The sequence below is a fragment of the Cherax quadricarinatus genome, chromosome 10 (genome assembly GCF_038502225.1).
Source record: "Cherax quadricarinatus isolate ZL_2023a chromosome 10, ASM3850222v1, whole genome shotgun sequence".
Lineage (NCBI taxonomy): Eukaryota > Metazoa > Arthropoda > Malacostraca > Decapoda > Parastacidae > Cherax > Cherax quadricarinatus.
Genome location: NC_091301.1, coordinates 13,898,464 through 13,916,220, shown reverse-complemented (window position 1 = coordinate 13,916,220; position 17,757 = coordinate 13,898,464). Strand labels below are relative to the sequence as shown.

The 17,757-nt window shown below is 39.6% G+C and overlaps 1 protein-coding gene across 2 annotated transcripts in view; it reads left to right on the top strand.

Annotated features, from left to right (window-relative positions):
- kz (putative ATP-dependent RNA helicase kurz) overlaps positions 1–17,757 on the top strand; it is an 85,299-nt gene that overhangs the window by 42,348 nt on the left and 25,194 nt on the right. For both annotated transcript variants that reach the window (XM_070083656.1, XM_070083655.1), the window contains 4 exons: positions 8,731–8,997; positions 10,849–10,960; positions 11,207–11,392; positions 14,501–14,651. In XM_070083656.1, the coding sequence (XP_069939757.1) occupies positions 8,731–8,997; positions 10,849–10,960; positions 11,207–11,392; positions 14,501–14,651 (716 nt within the window). The remainder of the gene's footprint in view (positions 1–8,730; positions 8,998–10,848; positions 10,961–11,206; positions 11,393–14,500; positions 14,652–17,757) is intronic.

Sequence of the window (17,757 nt, the reverse complement as noted above, 5' to 3'; positions counted from 1 at the left end):
AAAGGGGACAAAAGAGAATGTAAAAATTATAGAGGAATAAGTTTACTGAGTATACCAGGAAAAGTATATGGTAGGGTTATAATTGAAAGAATTAGAGGTAAGACAGAATGTAGGATTGCGGATGAGCAGGGAGGCTTCAGAGTGGGTAGGGGATGTGTAGATCAAGTGTTTACATTGAAGAATATATGTGAACAGTATTTAGATAAAGGTAGGGAAGCTTTTATTGCATTTATGGATTTAGAAAAGGCATATGATAGAGTGGATAGAGGAGCAATGTGGCAGATTTTGCAAGTATATGGAATAGGTGGTAAGTTACTAAATGCTGTAAAGAGCTTTTATGAGGATAGTGAGGCTCAGGTTAGGGTGTGTAGAAGAGAGGGAGATTACTTCACAGTAAAAGTAGGTCTTAGACAGGGATGTGTAATGTCACCATGGTTGTTTAACCCTTTCAGGGTCCGTCCCGTAGATCTACGGCTTTACGTTCAGGGTCCAAACCGTAGATCTACGCCATGAGCTCAGCTCACTCTGATAAACTGTGAGTGGTACATTTGGGCCTAGATATGAGAGAATACATCTTTGTGGTATGTGTGCACCACATAAAACAGATCCTGCAGCACACTGTGTATAATGAGAGAAAAAAAATGAAATCATGATTTTTCGATTAAAACAGCAACTTTGCAGTGTTTTCTCGTATGTTTTTTATAGTTGTATTTGCGATTTCTTGGTCTCATTTGATAGAATGGAAGACATATTACAGAAATAGAGATGATTTTGATTGGTTTTAGCACTGGAAATGGCTTGAAACTGAGCTCAAAGTAGCAGAAATGTTAATTTTTTGCCGATATTCAAGAGTAAACAAACGACCTCACTCGTCTAATACACGCCAGCTGGTGGGTCTAATATACATTCACAAATATGGTGATGATATTTATACAATTATTACAGTATTGCATAACAGTAAATCTTGTATTTTTTGGTGTGAATAAAAATTCATTATGTGAATAAAAAATCAAAATGGAATTTATTTGTAAAGCCTCAAAACATAACTAATGAACAGAGGAAATGTTAGTTTAGTGCCAGGATGGCCTACATTGTTCATTCTGGACCCTATTTTGAAATTGGAATATTTTGAACTTTGTGTTAAATTGGCCAAATTAACAATTTCCGATCACTTTATTTTGTAGTTGAAACAGTTGACTTGGCGATTTCTTGTGCTCAATCGATAGAATAGAAGTAATACTAGTGAAATAGCTAAGAATTTGGTTGATTGGAATAATGTAATTGGCCTAAAATGGGAGTCAAAGTCGGCAAAATCGCCGATTCGTAAATATCGCTGACACATCAAAATTCGCGAGAGCATAATTTCGTCAATTTTCCACCAAATTTCGTACTTTTTGTTTTATTACCTTCACAAAAAGATTCTCTACGATTTCATAAGAAAAAATAACAAATTTTTTTTTTGAAAATTCTTGGACACTGGTGCGTGACTCCAGATTTGGGCCTTGGACCCTGAAAGGGTTAATATATTTATAGATGGGGTTGTAAAAGAAGTAAATGCTAGGGTGTTCGGGAGAGGGGTGGGATTAAATTATGAGGAACCAAATTCAAAATGGGAATTGACACAGTTACTTTTTGCTGATGATACTGTGCTTATGGGAGATTCTAAAGAAAAATTACAAAGGCTAGTGGATGAGTTTGAGAATGTGTGTAAAGGTAGAAAGTTGAAAGTGAACATAGAAAAGAGTAAGGTGATGAGGGTATCAAATGATTTAGATAAAGAAAAATTGGATATCAAATTGGGGAGGAGGAGTATGGAAGAAGTGAATGTTTTCAGATACAGTGGACCCCCGCATAACGATGGCATCGCATAGCGATTTTTCCGCATAACGATTACTTTTATCGCAAAATTTTTGCCCCGCATACCGATTAAAAACCCGCATACCGATTTTCGTCCGAGACGCGTCCAATGTGCCCTCAGCCAGCCTCACATGTGCCGCTCCGTCCCATTGTTTACCAGCCAGCCTCCGCGGTAACATCCAAGCATACACTCGGAATATTTCGTATTATTACAGTATTTTCGGTGCTGTTTCTGGAAAATAAGTGACCATGGGCCCCAAGAAAGCTTCTAGTGCCAACCCTACACCTCAAAGGGTAAGAATTACTATAGAGATGAAGAAAGAGATAATTGATAAGTATGAAAGTGGAGTGCGTATAGCCGACCTAGTCAAGCTGTACAAGAAACCCCAATCAACCATCGCTACTATTGTGGGCACCAGAAAGACAATCAAGGAAGCTGTTCTTGCCAAAGGTTCAACTGTGTTTTCGAAACAAAGATCGCAATTGATGGAAGATGTTGAGAGACTCTTATTGGTGTGGATAAATGAAAAACAGATAGCAGGAGATAGCGTCTCTCAAGCGATCATATGTGAAAAGGCTAGGAAGTTGCATGACGATTTAATTAAAAAAATGCCTGCAACTAGTGATGATGTGAGTGAATTTAAGGCCAGCAAAGGTTGGTTTGAGAGATTTAAGAAGCGTAGTGGCATCCATAGTGTGATAAGGCATGGTGAGGCTGCCAGTTCGGACCACAAAGCGGCTGAAAAATATGTGCAGGAATTCAAGGAGTACATAGAAACTGAAGGACTGAAACCTGAACAAGTGTTTAATTGTGATGAAACAGGCCTGTTCTGGAAGAAAATGCCAAGCAGGACCTACATTACTCAGGAGGAAAAGGCACTCCCAGGACATAAGCCTATGAAAGACAGGCTTACTTTGTTGATGTGTGCCAATGCTACTGGTGATTGCAAAGTGAAGCCTTTATTAGTGTATCACTCTGAAACTCCCAGAGCGTTCAGGCAAAAGAATGTCCTCAAGGATAATTTGTGTGTGCTGTGGAGGGCAAACAGTAAGGCATGGGTCACTAGGGAATTTTTCTATAACTGGTTACACCATGCATTTGCCCCCAATGTGAAAAATTACCTAACTGAAAAGAAATTAGAACTTAAGTGCCTCCTGGTGTTAGACAATGCCCCTGGTCATCCTACAGACGTGTCAGAGCGACTTTATGGGGACATGAGCTTCATTAAGGTGAAGTTTTTGCCTCCTAATACCACTCCTCTCCTGCAGCCCATGGACCAGCAGGTTATTTCCAACTTCAAGAAACTGTACACAAAAGCTCTGTTTGAAAGGTGCTTTGTAATGACCTCAGAAACTCAACTGACTCTAAGAGAGTTTTGGAGAGATCACTTTAATATCCTCAATTGTGTAAACCTTATAGGTAAGGCTTGGGAGGAAGTGACAAAGAGGACCTTGAACTCTGCTTGGAAGAAACTGTGGCCAGAATGTGTAGACAAAAGGGATTTTGAAGGGTTTGAGGCTAACCCTGAGAATCCTGTGCCAGTTGAGGAATCCATTGTGGCATTGGGAAAGTCCTTGGGGTTGGAGGTTAGTGGGGAGGATGTGGAAGAGTTGGTGGAGGAGGACAATGAAGAACTAACCACTGATGAGCTGCTAGATCAACTTCAACAGCAAGAGGCCACACCTGAGGAAATTGCTTCGGAGGAGGGGAGAGAGAAATTAATCAAAGATTAAGGAAATCTGTGCAAAGTGGCTTGAAGTGCAAACCTTCATGGATGAAAATCACCCTCACACAGCTATTGCAAGCCGTGCTGGTGATTATTACACTGACAATGTTGTGAAACACTTTAGGCAAGTCATAAAGGAACGAGAGGTACAGGCCACTATGGACAGATATCTTGTGCGAAAGAAGTCCAGTGACTCTGAAGCTGGCCCTAGTGGCATTAAAAGAAGAAGGGAAGTAACCCCAGAAAAGGACTTACTACCTCAAGTCCTAATGGAAGGGGATTCCCCTTCTAAACACTAACACACTCTCTCCCCTCCTCCCATCCCATCAATCATCACCAGATCTTCAATAAAAGTAAGTGTCATTTAATTGTGCATGCCTTTTTCAGTTTGTGTGTATTAAAATTAACATTTCATGTGGTAAAAAAAATTTTTTTTCATACTTTTGGGCGTCTTGCACGGATTAATTTTATTTCCATTATTTCTTATGGGGAAAATTGATTCGCATAACGATTATTTCGCATAACGATGAGCCCTCTTGCACGGATTAAAATCGTTAACCGGGGGTCCACTGTACTTGGGAGTTGACGTGTCAGCGGATGGATTTATGAAGGATGAGGTTAATCATAGAATTGATGAGGGAAAAAAGGTGAGTGGTGCGTTGAGGTATATGTGGAGTCAAAAAACGTTATCTATGGAGGCAAAGAAGGGAATGTATGAAAGTATAGTAGTACCAACACTCTTATATGGATGTGAAGCTTGGGTGGTAAATGCAGCAGCAAGGAGACGGTTGGAGGCAGTGGAGATGTCCTGTCTAAGGGCAATGTGTGGTGTAAATATTATGCAGAAAATTCGGAGTGTGGAAATTAGGAGAAGGTGTGGAGTTAATAAAAGCGTTAGTCAGAAGGCAGGAGAGGGGTTGTTGAGGTGGTTTGGTCATTTAGAGAGAATGGATCAAAGTAGAATGACATGGAAAGCATATAAATCTATAGGGGAAGGAAAGAGGGGTAGGGGGTCGTCCTCGAAAGGGTTGGATAGAGGGGGTAAAGGAGGTTTTGTGGGCGAGTTGCTTGGATTTCCAGCAAGCGTGCATGAGCGTGTTAGATAGGAGTGAATGGAGACGAATGATACTTGGGACCTGACGATCTGTTGGAGTGTGAGCAGGGTAATATTTAGTGAAGGGATTCAGGGAAACCGGTTATTTTCATATAGTCGGACTTGAGTCCTGGAAATGGGAAGTACAATGCCTGCACTTTAAAGGAGGGGTTTGGGATATTGGCAGTTTGGAGGGATATGTTGTGTATCTTTATACGTATATGCTTCTAAACTGTTGTATTCTGAGCACCTCTGCAAAAGCAGTGATAATGTGTGAGTGTGGTGAAAGTGTTGAATGATGATGAATGTATTTTCTTTTTGGGATTTTCTTTCTTTTTTATGTCACCCTGCCTCGGTATGAGACGGCCGACTTGTTGAAAAACAAAAAATATATATTATATATATATATATATATATATATATATATATATATATATATATATATATATATATATATATTATATATATATATATATATATATATATATATATATATATATATATATATATATATATATATATATATACATATATTTTTTTTTTTTTTTTCAACAAGTCGGTCGTCTCCCACCGAGGCAGGGTGACCCAAAATAAAGAAAGAAAATCCCCAAAAAGAAAATACTTTCATCATCATTCAACACTTTCACCACACTCACACATTATCACTGCTTTTGCAGAGGTGCTCAGAATACAACAGTTTAGAAGCATATACGTATAAAGATACACAACATATCCCTCCAAACTGCCAATATCCCAAACCCCTCCTTTAAAGTGCAGGCATTGTACTTCCCATTTCCAGGACTCAAGTCCGACTATATGAAAATAACCGGTTTCCCTGAATCCCTTCACTAAATATTACCCTGCTCACACTCCAACAGATCGTCAGGTCCCAAGTATCATTCGTCTCCATTCACTCCTATCTAACACGCTCATGCACGCTTGCTGGAAATCCAAGCAACTCGCCCACAAAACCTCCTTTACCCCCTCTATCCAACCCTTTCGAGGACGACCCCCTACCCCTCTTTCCTTCCCCTATAGATTTATATGCTTTCCATGTCATTCTACTTTGATCCATTCTCTCTAAATGACCAAACCACCTCAACAACCCCTCTCCTGCCTTCTGACTAATGCTTTTATTAACTCCACACCTTCTCCTAATTTCCACACTCCGAATTTTCTGCATAATATTTACACCACACATTGCCCTTAGACAGGACATCTCCACTGCCTCCAACCGTCTCCTTGCTGCTGCATTTACCACCCAAGCTTCACATCCATATAAGAGTGTTGGTACTACTATACTTTCATACATTCCCTTCTTTGCCTCCATAGATAACGTTTTTTGACTCCACATATACCTCAACGCACCACTCACCTTTTTTCCCTCATCAATTCTATGATTAACCTCATCCTTCATAAATCCATCCGCTGACACGTCAACTCCCAAGTATCTGAAAACATTCACTTCTTCCATACTCCTCCTCCCCAATTTGATATCCAATTTTTCTTTATCTAAATCATTTGATACCCTCATCACCTTACTCTTTTCTATGTTCACTTTCAACTTTCTACCTTTACACACATTCTCAAACTCATCCACTAACCTTTGCAATTTTTCTTTAGAATCTCCCATAAGCACAGTATCATCTGCAAAAAGTAACTGTGTCAATTCCCATTTTGAATTTGATTCCCCATAATTTAATCCCTCCCCTCTCCCGAACACCCTAGCATTTACTTCTTTTACAACCCCATCTATAAATATATTAAACAACCATGGTGACATTACACATCCCTGTCTAAGACCTACTTTTACCGGGAAGTATTCTCCCTCTCTTCTACACACCCTAACCTGAGCCTCACTATCCTCATAAAAGCTCTTTACAGCATTTAGTAACTTACCACCTATTCCATAAACTTGCAACATCTGCCACATTGCTCCTCTATCCACTCTATCATATGCCTTTTCTAAATCCATAAATGAAATAAAAACTTCCCTACCTTTATCTAAATACTGTTCACATATATGCTTCAATGTAAACACTTGATCTACACATCCCCTACCCACTCTGAAGCCTCCTTGCTCATCTGCAATTCTACATTCTGTCTTACCTCTAATTCTTTCAATTATAACTCTACCATATACTTTTCCTGGTATACTCAGTAAACTTATTCCTCTATAATTTTTACAATCTCTTTTGTCCCCTTTCCCTTTATATAAAGGGACTATACATGCTCTCCGCCAATCCCTAGGTACCTTCCCCTCTTTCATACATTTATTAAACAAAAGTACCAACCACTCCAACACTATATCCCCCCCTGCTTTTAACATTTCTGTCATGATCCCATCAGTTCCAGCTGCTTTACCCCCTTTCATTCTACGTAATGCCTCACGTACCTCCACCACACTTACATTTCGCTCTTCTTCACTCCTAAAAGATGGTATACCTCCCTGGCCAGTGCATGAAATTACCGCCTCCCTTTCTTCCTCAACATTTAAAAGTTCCTCAAAATATTCTCGCCATCTACCTAATACCTCCCTCTCCCCATCTACTAAGTCCCCTACTCTGTTTTTAATGGACAAATCCATACTTTCCCTAGGCTTTCTTAACTTGTTTAACTCACTCCAAAATTTTTTCTTATTTTCATTAAAATTTCTTGACAGTGCCTCTCCCACTCTTTCATCTGCTCTCCTTTTGCACTCTCTCACCACTCTCTTCACCTTTCTTTTACTCTCCATATACTCTGCTCTTCTTATAACACTTCTGCTTTGTAAAAACCTCTCGTAAGCTACCTTTTTCTCTTTTATCACACCCTTTACTTCATCATTCCACCAATCACTCCTCTTTCCTCCTGCCCCCACCCTCCTATAACCACAAACTTCTGCCCCACATTCTAATACTGCATTTTTAAAACTATTCCAACCCTCTTCAACCCCCCCACTACTCATCTTTGCACTAGTCCACCTTTCTGCCAATAGTCGCTTATATCTCGCCTGAACTTCCTCCTCCCTTAGTTTATACACTTTCACCTCCCTCTTACTTGTTGTTGCCACCTTCCTCTGTTCCCATCTACATATATATATATATATATATATATATATATATATATATATATATATATATATATATATATATATATATATATATATATATATATATATATATATATATATATATTATATATATATATATATATATTATATATATATATATATATATTATATATATATATACTATGTATATATCTATTATATATATATATATATATATATATATATATATATATATAATATTTTTTTTTTTTTTTTTTTTTTTTCAACAAGTCGGCCGTCTCCCACCGAGGCAGGGTGACCCAAAAAAGAAAGAAAATCCCCAAAAAGAAAATACTTTCATCATCATTCAACACTTTTACCACACTCACACATTATCACTGTTTTTGCAGAGGTGCTCAGAATACAACAGTTTAGAAGCATATACGTATAAAGATACACAACATATCCGTCCCAACTGCCAATATCCCAAACCCCTCCTTTAAAGTGCAGGCATTGTACTTCCCATTTCCGACTATATGAAAATAACCGGTTTCCCTGAATCCCTTCACTAAATATTAACCTGCTCATACTCCAACAGCTCATCAGGTCCCAAGTATCATTCGTCTCCATTCACTCCTATCTAACATGCTCATGCACGCTTGCTGGAAGTCCAAGCCCTTCGCCCACAAAACCTCCTTTACCCCTTCCCTCCAACCTTTTCGAGGATGACCCCTACCCCGCCTTCCTTCCCCTAGAGATTTATATGCTCTCCATGTCTTTCTACTTTGATCCATTCTCTCTAAATGACCAAACCTCCTCAACAATCCCTCTTCTGCCCTGTGACTAATGCTTTTATTAACTCCACACCTTCTCCTAATTTCCACACTCTGAATTTTCTGCATAATATTCACACGACACATTGCAAATTAAAAAAAAACATTTAGTTGATAATAGCACTGTGAATATTGGGCATAAAATAAGCTTTTCATATTTTAATTGTTTATATTTTTTACACTTGGCAGGTGTATGATACAGTAACTGGAGTGTCAATGTTCCGCATCACATGGACTTCACAAGCATCAGCTAATCAGAGAGCAGGTCGTGCTGGTAGAACAGCACCGGGACATTGCTACCGTCTCTACTCCTCTGCTGTATTCAATGATGAGTTTCAAAAGTTCTCTTGTGCAGAGATTCAGCGGCGTCCTATTGATGACTTGGTGCTGGTGATGAAGTCCATGAACCTTCCAGTGATCAATTTTCCATTTCCCACTCCTCCTGATTACTTACAGGTATGTACCTTCTTTTACTCAAGATTTCTAACCTTTTTCTGTATAAAATGAAACTGTTATTTAAAATTATGGTAAATTAGTCATTTATAATTATGATAATAATTTTAACTTTAATAAAGTGATTTATTTATGATTACTTGGTGATATGCACGGATTATTTCCCAGTAAAAGTAGGCCTTAGACAAGGATGTGTGATGTCACTGTGGTTGTTTAATATATTTATAGATGGGGTTGTAAGATAAGTAAATGCGAGGGTCTTGGCAAGAGGCGTGGAGTTAAAAGATAAAGAATCACACACAAAGTGGGAGTTGTCACAATTGCTCTTTGCTGATGATACTGTGCTCTTGGGAGATTCTGAAGAGAAGATGCAGAGGGTGGTGGAGGAATTTGGTAGGGCATGTAAAAGAAGAAAATTAAAAGTGAATACAGGAAAGAGTAAGGTTATGAGGATAACAAAAAGATTAGGTGATGAAAGATTGGATATCAGATTGGAGGGAGAGAGTATGGAGGAGGTGAATGTATTCAGATATTTGGGAGTGGACGTGTCAGCGGATGGGTCTATGAAAGATGAGGTGAATCATAGAATTGATGAGAGGAAAAAGGTGAGCTGTGCACTTAAGGAGTCTGTGGAGACAAAGAACTTTGTCCTTGGAGGCAAAGAGGGAAATGTATGAGAGTATAGTTTAACCAATGCTTTTATATGGGTGTGAAGCATGGGTGATGAATGTTGCAACGAGGAGAAGGCTGGAGGCAGTGGAGATGTCATGTCTGAGGGCAATGTGTGGTGTGAATATAATGCAGAGAATTCGTAGTTTGGAAGTTAGGAGGAGGTCCGGGATTGCCAAAACTGTTGTCCAGAGGGCTGAGGAAGGGTTGTTGAGGTGGTTCGGACATGTAGAGAGAATGGAGTGAAACAGAATGACCAAGTGTGTATCAGTCTGTAGTGAAAGGAAGGTGGGGTAGGGTTTGGCCTAGGAAAGGTTGGAGGGAGGGGGTAAAGGAGGTTTTGTGTGTGAGGGGCTTGGACTTCCAGCGGGCATGTGTGAGCAAGTTTGATAGGAGTGAATGGAGACAAATGGTTTTTAATACTTGATGTGCTGTTGGAGTGTGAGCAAAGTAACATTTATGAAGGGGTTCAGGGAAACCGGCAGGCTGGACTTGAGTCCTGGAGATGGGAAGTACAGTGCCTGCACTCTGAAGGAGGGGGTGTTAATGTTTCAGTTTAAAAACTGTAGTGTAAAGCACCCTTCTGGCAAGACAGTGATGGAGTGAATGATGGTGAAAGTTTTTCTTTTTCGGGCCACCCTGCCTTGGTGGGAATCGGCCAGTGTGCTAATACTAATAATAAAAATGCACAGTATCCATACTTATACCATAGAACAGAAGTTTCCATTTTTCCTGGATTTTGACTTAACTTATTTGTAAAATTATTGAAATACAGGCGGGCCCTGCTTTTACACCAGGTTAAGTTCTAGGTTACTGCTGTAAAGCGAAAATCGCTTTTTAGTAAAACATAGCTTTTTTTCACTTTCAAATGCATATAAAAGCCTGATAATATGTTTACACTGTCATATATTAAGTGAGCAATAGAGCTAGGCCTAAAAAAGACATATGGTACACACATTACTTACCCTAAAATATTTTCATCCTTAGCTTATAGTGAATGGTGAATATATTTATTGTAGGACTTCTGAATAAATAAAGAATGGATATACTAATTGATAATTGCTGCATTAGCGAAATGCTGTAATGCGAATCGCCTGTATATACGTATTGTATCTAGTATACAGTGTTTTTTACTTAATTATTCCATTGGTATTGATGGATTTTTCAAATTGTCTGTTATAACAGGTACGGCACGGAATAAAACGATTGTTGATCTTGGGTGCCCTGGAGGAACGATCAGATACAGCAGCAGGGTTACCACCTAGAAACAAAAAAGTTAAAGCCAAACGTGCTAAAGGTAAATAATTTTATTTTAATGTACTCTTGACTCTCTGTCAGGACTAAAAATTTTCTTTATAATACATATTTTGAATAAATAATTAAAGTTAATAGTATAACATAAAGATATTTGTATGAATGGCATCATTTATGATCTTGTGGGTTGTGTTAACTCAAATTTACTCAGTTTTTTTTTTTTTTTTTTTTTTTACTAATATTTTGTAACACTTAACTGTATGACAGTTATTTAATTTTGTTTCTTTAGATTTGAGCCACATCACCTCCCTTGGCAAAGTTATGGCAGCCTTTCCTCTGGCACCACGGTATGGCAAAATGCTTGCACTGAGTCACCAACATTCTCTCTTGCAATACACAGTTGCCTTAGTGGCAGCTCTTACAGTACCTGAGGTTCTTATAGAAACTCCTCTTGATTCAAAAGAGAATGTGAATGGTAAGTGAGACAGCAGTAGCCAGTTTGTTAGTGTTTGATAATTGAAGTATTTCCTCATGATATATATTGCACCTCCAAGTGAGAGGTAATATCCCAGAGTGCCTGCACTCTAAAGGAGGAGTTTGGGATATTTGCTGTTGAGAATGACATCTAAACTGTCATATCTGTGTGCCTCTGGCAAGTGATAGTGTGAATGATGGTGAAAATGTTTCTTTTTTGGGTCACCCTACCTTGGTGGGAGACAGTTGATGTGTTAAAAAAAATAATTACTCTACTTCTTGGTAATTATGAAATGAAAATGGCACATAGTAGCACAATTGATATTGTGTGATAGTGAAAGTAGTTCCATATAATATATATATTGTCTCAATTCTTGGGTACTTATAGTAGCAGCTCATTTGATATTGCTGGATTATGTAAGTATGTACTTCTGTACTGTACTGCTGGGAGACACATTGTGCCATGCCTTGTGCTCTTATGTTCCTCTGTTTACATTTTATCTGCAGCATTGTCACACATTTTCGGACTATAATATACATTCCTTCAAAAATTAGTGGTTTTATTGCCTTATACAATACAATAATTTTTCTCTTAATACAGTGGACCCCCGGTTAACGATTTTAATCCGTGCAAGAGGGCTCATCGTTATGCGAAATAATCGTTATGCGAATCAATTTTCCCCATAAGAAATAATGGAAATAAAATTAATCCGTGCAAGACGCCCAAAAGTATGAAAAAAAATTTTTTTTACCACATGAAATGTTAATTTTAATACACACAAACTGAAAAAGGCATGCACAATTACATGACACTTACTTTTATTGAAGATCTGGTGATGATTGATGGGATGGGAGGAGGGGAGAGCATTATCTTCTTACTGTTTAGAAGGGGAATCCCCTTCCATTAGGACTTGAGGTAGCAAGTCCTTTTCTGGGGTTACTTCCCTTCTTCTTTTAATGCCACTAGGACCAGCTTGAGAGTCACTGGACCTCTGTCGCACAACAAATCTGTCCATAGAGCTCTGTACCTCCCGTTCCTTCAAGACTTTCCTAAAATGGGCCATAACATTGTCATTGAAATAGTCACAAGCACGGCTTGCAACAGCTGTGTCAGGGTGATTTTCATCTATAAAGGTTTGCAGTTCAACCCACTCTGCACACATTTCCTTAATCTTTGAAGTAGGCACAATGGATTCCACAACTGGCATAGGCTTCTCAGGGTTAGCCCCAAACCCTTCAAAATCTTTCTTAATTTCCATACTAATTCCCACCCTTTTTACCACAGGGTTGGCACTAGAAGCTTTCTTGGGGCCCATGGTCACTTATTTTCCACAAACAGCACCGAAAACACTGTAATAATACGAAATATTCCGAGTGTATGCTTGGATGTTACCGCGGAGGCTGGCTGGTAAACAATGGGACGGCCGGCACATGTGAGGGCACATTGGACGCGTCTCGGACGAAAATCGGTATTTTTTTTTATTTTTTTTTATTATCACACCGGCCGATTCCCACCAAGGCAGGGTGGCCCGAAAAAGAAAAACTTTCACCATCATTCACTCCTTCACTGTCTTGCCAGAAGGGTGCTTTACACTACAGTTTTTAAACTGCAACATTAACACCCCTCCTTCAGAGTGCAGGCACTGTACTTCCCATCTCCAGGACTCAAGTCCGGCCTGCCGGTTTCCCTGAATCCCTTCATAAATGTTACTTTGCTCACACTCCAACAGCACGTCAAGTATTAAAAACCATTTGTCTCCATTCACTCCTATCAAACACGCTCACGCATGCCTGCTGGAAGTCCAAGCCCCTCGCACACAAAACCTCCTTTACCCCCTCCCTCCAACCCTTCCTAGGCCGACCCCTACCCCGCCTTCCTTCCACTACAGACTGATACACTCTTGAAGTCATTCTGTTTCGCTCCATTCTCTCTACATGTCCGAACCACCTCAACAACCCTTCCTCAGCCCTCTGGACAACAGTTTTGGTAATCCCGCACCTCCTCCTAACTTCCAAACTACGAATTCTCTGCATTATATTCACACCACACATTGCCCTCAGACATGACATCTCCACTGCCTCCAGCCTTCTCCTCGCTGCAACATTCATCACCCACGCTTCACACCCATATAAGAGCGTTGGTAAAACTATACTCTCATACATTCCCCTCTTTGCCTCCAAGGACAAAGTTCTTTGTCTCCACAGACTCCTAAGTGCACCACTCACTCTTTTTCCCTCATCAATTCTATGATTCACCTCATCTTTCATAGACCCATCCGCTGACACGTCCACTCCCAAATATCTGAATACGTTCACCTCCTCCATACTCTCTCCCTCCAATCTGATATTCAATCTTTCATCACCTAATCTTTTTGTTATCCTCATAACCTTACTCTTTCCTGTATTCACCTTTAATTTTCTTCTTTTGCACACCCTACCCTGCGGGTTTTTAATCGGTATGCGGGGCAAAAATTTTGCGATAAAAGTAATCGTTATGCGGAAAAATCGCTATGCGATGCCATCGTTATGCGGGGGTCCACTGTATATGTCTTTTCCTAGGTAGTAAGTTAGTAGACAGCAACCGCCCAGGGAGGTACTACCGTCCTGCCAAGTGAGTGTAAAACTGAAGCCTGTAATTGTTTTACATGATGGTAGGATTGCTGGTGTCTTTTTTTTTCTGTCTCATACACATGCAAGATTTCAGGTACGTCTTGCTACTTCTACTTACACTTAAGTCACACTACACATGCATGTACAAGCATATATATACACACCCCTTTGAGTTTTCTTCTATTTTCTTTCTAGTTCTTGTTCTTGTTCATTTCCTCTTACCTCCATGGGGAAGTGGAACAGAACTCTTCCTCCGTAAGCCATGCGTGTTGTAAGAGGCGACTAAAATGCTGGGAGCAAGGGGCTAGTAACCCCTTCTGTATATATTACTAAATGTAAAAGGAGGAACTTTCGTTTTTCCTTTTGGGCCACCCTACCTCGGTGGGATATGGCCGGTGTGTTGAAAGAAAGAATATGTCTTTTCTTTGCAGTTTAAAATAAGTACTAGTATTACATATAATTTTATTTTCAGTATTCTAACGAAATAGTTTGTCTTCAGATATACGGAAAAGATGGCAGAATTTACGTTTGTCATGGGCAGGAAGCGGAAATGCCCGAAGCTTGGGAGATGCCATGGTATTGCTTCGAGCTGTCGGTGCTGCTGAGTATCAGGGTGGTGAACGAGAATGGTGTGAAAAGAATGGTCTAAGGTTAGAGATGCACATGTTGGTTTTACTTCTGTAAGCTCAGTTCATTTTCAAGTACAGTACTTAGTTTAACTGTGTTTTAGGTTTCTGACTGACCATGTGTACTATGTATACAGTACCAGACAGATGAGCCTGGCCCATGTCCAGGCTCTGGAGTATAAAATCTCTTGGAACTCATGAAAGGTATGTCAAAGGTATACAGTACTTAAAAAATTCTTGCCAAGGCAGAACAGCTTTAACACTTAGAGTTTCAGGCCTTAGCAAATTATTTGGAATCATAATTCTAATTTTAAAGTTTGTAAAATTTTACAGTGATTTAATTTTTTTAAATTTCAAAGAAATTGAGATGAAAATAAACTGCAGTTTCTTTATCAGCGCTAGCAGCCAGGCCACTGATTTTAAGCACATGAATGGTATTACACCTAGCAAACCTATCAAACCATCTTGACTTATAGTATAAATTTCTATCATATTTTTACCTTGTCTTACCTTTAGAACTTGAAATACTGGATACAGTTCACTGTAATATTTTCTGATTAAAAGATGTTTTCACAGAAATCCATACCATGCATTTCTCACAATATTTAGGAATAGTACAGTATTACATTATTATCATGTTCTGCACTATAGTATTTATTGTGTTTGACATACTTTCCTGAGGGAGGGGGATGCCACAGTCATTACAGACACTGGCAGTGATTACTTTGGCCCTCAACTTCTTAAGTAAAGTTACACTTTTTAACAGACATATCTGCCTGCCCTTTCATAATAATAATAATTACAAATCCATCCTTTTAGATATACAGTGGGCCCCTGCCGTTTGGCAGCTGCGACTTTTGTGAAATCCGATTTTCAGCAATTTTTTTCGGCAAAATTTAGCTTCGCAGTTCATGATTGAACTCGTGATTCGGCGACCATCCGGTATGTGTCCGCCCGTCACCGCACAAACAAAGCCAATCTCCCACACTATTCACACTCAGTGTGCCATTGTTTACCAGCGCGTGACCATCGCCCTGTGGGTTCATACAATACATTTCATAATAATCCATTGTTTTTTGTGCTTGCAACTGCTAAATAAGTCACCATGGGCCCAAGGAAAGCTAGTGCCAGCCCTTTGGTAAAGAAAGTGAGGAACACGATTGAATTCAAGAAGAAAATCATTGAAAAATATGAAAGCGGAGTGCGTGTGACAGAACTTGCCAGGATGTATGGCAAACCCCATTCAACCATCACTTCGATCGTGGCACTGGGAAAGGAAATAAAGTGTGCTGTTGTTGAAAAAGGGGTAGATATGCTGACAAAAAAGAGATCACAAACCCTCGAAGAAGTGGAAAGGCTATTGTTGGTGTGGATTACCCAAAATCAGTTAGCAGGAGATAGTATTACGCAGTCGATAATATGTGAAAAGGCAAGACACTTGCATGACAATCTCATAAAGAAAATGCCTGCAACAAGTAATGCTTGTGATTTTAAGGCCGGCAAAGGTTGGTTTGAGAGATTTAAGGAGCATAGTGGCATACACAGTGTGGTAAGGCATGTTGAGACTGCCAATTCTGACAAAAAAGAAGCTGAGAAGTTTGTACAGGAGTTTAAGGAGTACATAGACACTGAAGAATTCAAACCCCAGTGACTCAAGTTGTTCCCAGTGTCATTAAAAAACAAAGAAGGGAAGTAACCCCAGATAAGGACTTGGTACCTGAAGTCTTTATGGAAGGGGATTCCCCTTCCAAACAATAGTGTACACCTTCCCTATCCCCTCCTGTCTTCCATCCACCCAGAAGTCTTCAGTAAAGGTAAGTGTAATATTATTTTATGTATGTATGTACTTTTATATATGTATGTACTCATTGTTTTCTGTATGTAAATCTTTATTTACAGTGGACCCCCACATACCGTTGGCCTTACATAACATTAAATCCGCATACCGATACATTTTATCGCTAAGATTTTGCCTTGCATACCGCTAAAAAACACGCTCAACGCTGTTCGTCCGAGACGCGTCTAATGTGCGGCCTGAGCCAGCCTCACATGTTCTGCCGGTGGCATTGTTTACCAGCCAGCCTCCGCGGTAACATCCAAGCATACAATCGAAACATTTCGTATTATTACAGTGTTTTTGGTGATTTTATCTGCAAAATAAGTGACCATGGGCCCCAAGAAAGCTTCTAGTGCCAACCCTACAGCAATAAGGGTGAGAATTACTATAGAGATGAAGAAAGAGATCATTGATAAGTATGAAAGTGGAGTGCGTGTCTCCGAGCTGGCCAGGTTCTATAATAAACCTCAATCAACCATCGCTACTATTGTGGGCAACAAAACGGCAATCAAGGAAGCTGTTCTTGCCAAAGGTTCAACTGTGTTTTCGAAACAGAGATCGCAAGTGATGGAAGATGTTGAGAGACTCTTATTGGTATGGATAAATGAAAAACATATAGCAGGAGATAGCATCTCTCAAGTGATCATAAGTGAAAAGGCTAGGAAGTTGCATGAGGATTTAATTAAAAAAATGCCTGCAACTAGTGATGATGTGAGTGAATTTAAGGCCAGCAAAGGTTGGTTTGAGAGATTTAAGAAGCGTAGTGGCATACATAGTGTGATAAGGCATGGTGAGGCTGCCCGTTCGGACCACAAAGCAGCTGAAAAATATGTGCAGGAATTCAAGGAGTACATAGACAGTGAAGGACTGAAACCTGAACAAGTGTTTAATTGTGATGAAACAGGCCTGTTTTGAAAGAAAATGCCAAGCAGGACCTACATTACTCAGGAGGAAAAGGCACTCCCAGGACATAAGCCTATGAAAGACAGGCTTACTCTGTTGATGTGTTCCAATGCTAGTGGTGATTGCAAAGTGAAGCCTTTATTAGTGTATCACTCAGAAACTCCCAGAGCGTTCAGGCAAAAGAATATCCTCAAGGCTAATTTGTGTGTGCTGTGGAGGGCAAACAGTAAGGCATGGGTCACTAGGGACTTTTTCTATGACTGGTTACACCATGCATTTGCCCCCAATGTGAAAGATTACCTAACTGAAAAGAAATTAGACCTTAAGTGCCTCCTGGTGTTAGACAATGCCCCTGGCCATCCTACAGACGTGGCAGAGCGACTTTATGGG